Source organism: Cervus canadensis, chromosome 9, assembly GCF_019320065.1.
Source record: "Cervus canadensis isolate Bull #8, Minnesota chromosome 9, ASM1932006v1, whole genome shotgun sequence".
Lineage (NCBI taxonomy): Eukaryota > Metazoa > Chordata > Mammalia > Artiodactyla > Cervidae > Cervus > Cervus canadensis.
Window position 1 is genome coordinate 80,957,112 of NC_057394.1, and position 6,000 is coordinate 80,963,111.

The following is a 6,000-nucleotide window of genomic DNA, read 5'->3' on the forward strand; positions in this document are numbered from 1 at the left end:
TCTTTCCCAGCATCAGGGTCTTTTCTAATGAGTCGGCACTTCACATCAGGTAGTCAAAGTGTTGGAGCTTCAGTTTCAAAATCAGTCCTTCCAGTATATATTCAGGACTGATTTCCTTTAGGATGGACTGGTTGGATCTCCTTGCAGTCCAAAGGACTCTCTAAGGGTCTTCTCTAACACCACAGTTCAAAAGCACCAATTCTTCTGCACTCAGCTTTCTTTACAGTCCAACTCACATACATATATGACTACTGGGAAAACCATAGCTTTGACCAGATGGACCTTTGTCTGCAAAGTAATGTCTCTGCTTTTCAATATGTTGTCTAGGTTGGTCATAACTTTCCTTCCAAGGAGCAAGTGTCTTTAAATTTCATGGCTGCAGTCACCATCTGCAGTGATTTTGGAGTCCAAGAAAATAAAGTCTGTCACTGTTTCCATTGTTTCCCCATCTATTTGCCATGAAGTGATGGGACCAGATGCCAGGATCTTAGTTTTTGAATGTTGAGATTTAAGCCAGCTTTTTCACTCTCCTCTTTCACTTTCATCAAGAGGCTCTTTAGTTCCTCTTTGCTCTCTGCCATAAAGGTGGTGTCATCTGCATATCTGAGGTTGTTGATATTTCTCCTGGCAATCTCGATTCTAGCTTTGCTTCATCCAGTCCGGCATTTCTCATGATGCACTCGGCATATAAATTAAGAAAGCAGGGTAACAATAGATAGCCTTGACATACTCCTTTTCCAGTTTGAACCAGTTTGTTGTCCCATGTCTAGTTCTAATGGTTGCTTCTTGACCTGCACATAGGTTTCACAGGAGGCAGGTAAGGTGTCTGGTATTCCCATCTCTTGAAGAATTTTCCACAGTTTGCTGTGATTCACACAGTCAAAGGCTTTAGCGTAGTCAATAAAGCAGATGTAGATGTTTTTCTGGGCTTCCCCAATCGCTCAATGGGTAAAGAATCAGTTTGCAATGCAGGAGACACAGGAGATGCGGGTTTGATCCCTGGGTGGGGAAGATCCCCTAGAGAAGGAAAGAAATGACAACCCATTCCAGTATCCTTGCCTGGAAAATCCCATGAACGGAGGAGCCTGGAAGGCTACAATTGATAGAGTTGCTAAGAGTCGGACATGACTGAGTGACTTCACTCACTCAGTCACTCAGATGTTTTTCTGGAATTGTCTTGCTTTTTCTATGATCCAATGGATGTTGCAGTTTGATCTCTGGTTCCTCTCAGTCAGTTCAGTTCAGTTCAGTCACTCAGTCGTGTCCGACTCTTTGTGACCCCATGGACTGCAGCACACCAGGCCTCTCTGTCCATCACCAACTCCTGGAGCTTGCTCAAACTCATGTCCATCGAATCGGTGATCCCATCCAACCACCTCATCCTCTGTTGTTACCTTCTCGTCCTGCCTTCAATCTTTCCCAGCATCAGGGTCTTTTCCAATGAGTCAGTTCTTCACATCAGGTGCCCAAAGTATTGGAACTTCACCTTCAGCATCAGTCCTTCCAATGAATATTCAGGACTGATGTCCTTTAAGATTAACTGGTTTGATCTCCTTGCAGTCCAAGGGACTTTCAGGAGTCTTCTCTAACACTACAGTTCAAAAGCATCAATTCTTTGGCACTCAGCCTTCTTTATGGTCCAACTGTCAAATTCATACATGACTACTGGAAAAACCATAGCTTTGACTATATGGACCTTTGTTGGTAAAGTAATGTCTCTGCTTTTTAATATGCTGTCTAGGTTTGTCATAGCTTAACATTTAGGAGTTCTCACTTCACATACTGTTGAAGACTAGATTGGAGAATTTTGAGCATACTTTGCTAGACTGTGAAATGAGTGCAATTGTGCAGTAGTTTGAACATTCTTTGGCATTGCCCTTTATTGGGACTGGAATGAACACTGACCTTTTCCCATCCTGTGGCCATTGCTGAGTTTTCCCTATTTGCTGGCATATTGAGTGCAGCACTTTAACAGCATCATCTTTTAGGATTTGAAGTAGCTCAGTTCGAATTCCATCACTCCACTAGCTTTGTTCGTAGTGATGCTCCCTAAGGCCCACTTGACTTCACACTCTAGGTGTCTGTCTCTAGGTGAGTGATCACACCATCATGGTTATCTGGGTTATGAAGATCTTTTTTGTATAGTTCTGTGTATTCCTGCCACCTTTTTTTAATTTCTTCTGCTTCTGTTAGGTCCATACCATTTCTGTCCTTCATTGTGCCCATCTTTGCATGAAATGTTTCCTTGGTATCTCTGATTTTCTTGACGAGATCTCTAATCTTTCCCATTCTAATGTTTTCCTCTGTTTCTTTGCTTTGTTCACTGAGGAAGACTTTCTTATCTCTCCTTGCTATTTTTTGTAACTCTGCATTCAGATGGGTATATCTTTCCTTTTCTCCTTTGCCTTTTGCTTCTCTTCTTTTCTCAGCTATTTGTGAGGCCTCCTCAGACAACCATTTTGACTTTTTGCATTTCTTTTTCTTGGGGATGGTCTTGATCACTGCCTCCTATACAATGTCACAAACCTCCGTGCATAGTTCTTCAGGCACTCTGTCTGTCAGATCTAATCCCTTGAATCTATTTGCCACTTCCACTGTATAATCGTAAGGGATTTGATTTAGGTCATAAGTGAATAGCCTAGTGGCTTTCCCTACTTTCTTCAATTTAAGTCTGAATTTTGCAATAAAGAGTTCATGATCTGAGTCATGGTCAGCTCCTGGTTTTGTTTTTGCTGACTGTATAGAGCTTTCCATCTTCAGCTGTGAAGAATATAATCAATCTGATTTCGGTACTGACCATCTGGTGATGTCCATGTGTAGAGTCATCTCTTGCGTTGTTGGAAGAGGGTATTTACTATGACCAGTGCATTCTCTTGGCAAAACACTGTTAGCCTTTGTCCTGCTTCATTTTGTACTCCAAGGTGAAACTTGCCTTTACTCCAGGTATCTCTTGACTTCCTACTTTTGCATTCTAGTCCTCTACGATGAAAAGGACATCTTTTTTTTTTTTTTTTTTGGTGTTAGTTCTAGAAGGTCTTGTTAGAAGATCTCAATTTTTTTTTTTTTTTTTTTTACTAAATCTAACAGAAAGGGGGTGGGGAAAAGACTAAGGTGTTAGAAATCCCTGTCTCCAATATTGAAGGTAATTTTAAATGTAAATGGAGAAGGAAATGGCAACCCAGTCCAGTGTTCTTGCCTGGAAAATCCCATGGATGGAGGAGCCTGGTAGGCTTGTAGTTCATGGGATCGCAAAGAGTCGGACATGACTGAGCAACTTCACTTTCACTTTAAATGTTAAAGAACTCATGAAATTAATAAAAATTTTAAAAAAATATTTATTTGTTTATCTGGCTGCATTGGGTCTTAGTTCTGGCACGCAGGATCTTAGGTGTGTCACGTGAGCGCTCTCGTTGCGGCACGACGATTCTGTAGCTGTGGCACACAGACTCAGTATTTGTGGTGTGCAGGCTCAGCACATACCCAGACACATCCAGGCTCTCACAGTCAGTCAGCAGTGTTTGAGGTGGCTGGTTGCTAATTCACATTGTCCAAATCTGTAATGCTCTCGGGGCTTCCCAGGTGGCACAGTGGTAAAGAATACACCTGCCAATGCCGGGGACATAAGAGATGAGAGTTTGATCCCTGGGTTGGGACGATCCCCTGGAGGAGGGCTTGGCAACCCACTCCAGTATTCGTGCCTGGAGAATCCCATGGACAGAGGATTCTGGCGGGCTATAGTCCCTGGGGCTGCCAAGAGTCAGGCACGACTGAAGTGACTTAGCAACAGCAGCAGCAGTAATGCTCTCAGTTTCCAGAAAAGTAGGGGCTGCTGCTCACACGCAGACAGGACATGCTGCCTTGCATCCCTCCACACTGCTTGTAGCCAAGGGGTGTCCAGCTGTCATCCAGGAGGGGAGAAACCATCACTCCCAGTGTGCAGAGCGCATGTGTTATGTCCCTTTTCTCTTTCCGTCTCTTACAGGATTAGAAACACCTGCCACAGAACTTTGCTGGAGGACGTTCGGGAGATGGAAAGCAGTGGAGTTCAGGTACTTCGCAGAGACTCTGCACGGAGGTGAGGCAGTTCCCTTTATCCTGATTTTTGTGAAAAACCTGTTTCCCTTTTCTTTCCCCCTCCTCCCCTTTCCCTCCCAGGGGTATGGGGATTGACCCTCCATGGTTTCCCAGGTCCTCTTGGAATCTTGAGCATCGAATCCCCAGCAGGGCAGGCCCTTCTTCTGCTGCACCCCTCCACAGTCTTCCTTTCAATCAATGGCTTCCTGGCCCCAAATCCTGAGGTCCTCCTCACTTCCTCTTCCTCACATCCCATGCCCAGGGCAGGAATCTTGTCAGGAAATCTCATTCCTCTCATCAAGACTTTAACCTCTGCATGCACACCAGCTCCAGAGAGAGATCAGTTCCAACTGCTTGACATAACCTGGGAGCTGTCCTGAGTGAAAGGACCACGGGTCTACTCAGTAACCATGTCAGATGTTTGTTCTGGGCTTTCACTGGAGGCCTGGGAGTAACCTGGAGTTTCCAGTCAGCATTCTCTGAATCTGGAGTGTTTTTGCGGGGTTTCTAAGGCAAAGAATCAATCTTTGGAATATGCTGAATACCTACTACATTTAAGTGCTTTGTTAGGCTTAAAGGAAAGGATGGAAAACAACTGATGGTGTGGCTTGGGTAAAGAGACCCAAAAGCATATTTAAAAGTTCTAGGGGGAAGCAACATTGTAGTACAGGCAAATCTAAAGCAAATGAATGGGGTGATTAACAAATATCCATGTATTTGGCATCTACTGAATATGTATGATTGATAGTACCAAGTGTGATGAGAATGAAGAGTGGCTAGGACTCTCGCACAATCAGTTTGGATAACTGGTCATTCTAATCCGTTTAAGCAAACACCTATCCTGTGACCCTGCACCTTCATTTCTAGGTATTTACCCAAGAGAATTAAAAAAAAATACATCTACATATTCAGATACATAAAGCCATAAGAAAGCCTCAATCAGATTCAACCCCTAAAATATTTCACTGAGACTCATTAGCAAATTATAGTCCAACAGGCTTCTCTGTCCATGGGATTCTCCAGGCGAGAATACTGAGATGGCTTGCCATTTCCTTCTCCAGGGGATATTCCCGACCCAGGGATTAAACCCAGATCTCCTGCATTGCAGGCAGATTCTTTATCATCTGAAATATATATATATATATTGATATGTATAAGTATATACATATAAATATAAATATGTATTTATATGTATATATATATTGATATGTATAAAACTGTGAAAAATCAAAGATGAAGAGAGACTCCTCAAAGCTGCAAAAGAAAAGAAGTTCATGACACAGAAGGGGATGTCCATGAGGCTATGAGAGAATTTCTCAGCAGAAACCTTCCAGGCTGAGAGAGAGTAGGGTATCATGCTGAAGGAGAAAAAAAGTACCAACCAAGAATACTTCACTCAGCAGAGGTATACTTCAGAAGTGGAGAAGAGATAAAGAGTTTTCCAGACAAGCAAAAGCTGAAGGCATTTATTACCACTAGACTGGTCTTCAAAGGGGGACTCCCCTGGCAGCCGTGGTTGAAAATCCATCTGCCAATGCAGGAGACATGGGTTTGACCCCTGGTTCGGGAAGACACCGCATGTTATAGCGCAACTCAGCCTGTACACCACAACTACTGAGCTCACACACCACAGTTGTTGAAGCCCAGGCGCCCTAGAGCCCATGCTCCACAACCGGAGAAGCCACGGCAATGAGAAGCCCACACACTGCAACTAGAAAGGAGAGCCCACTCTCCACAACTAGATAAAAGTGCGCGTGCAGCAACGAGGACCCAGTACAGTCAAAAAGAGAGAAGGAAATGTTAAAGGGGCTTCTGTAGGCCAAAACAAAAGGGCACTAAGAAGGAAAAGGAAAAGATGTGAAAGTATAAATCTAAATGGTAAAGGTAAATAGTCAGATTCAGAATAATCTGATGTGAAGGTGGTGA

The 6,000-nt window shown here is 43.5% G+C and overlaps 1 protein-coding gene across 1 annotated transcript in view; it reads left to right on the forward strand.

Moving 5' to 3' along the window:
- The window catches only part of LOC122447296 (phospholipid-transporting ATPase IB-like), an 81,932-nt gene extending 77,853 nt beyond the window's left edge, over positions 1-4,079 (forward strand). The window contains exon 34 of the mRNA XM_043477803.1: positions 3,983-4,079. Coding sequence (XP_043333738.1) covers positions 3,983-4,079 — 97 coding nt within the window. The remainder of the gene's footprint in view (positions 1-3,982) is intronic.
- The last annotated feature ends 1,921 nt before the right edge of the window (positions 4,080-6,000 follow it).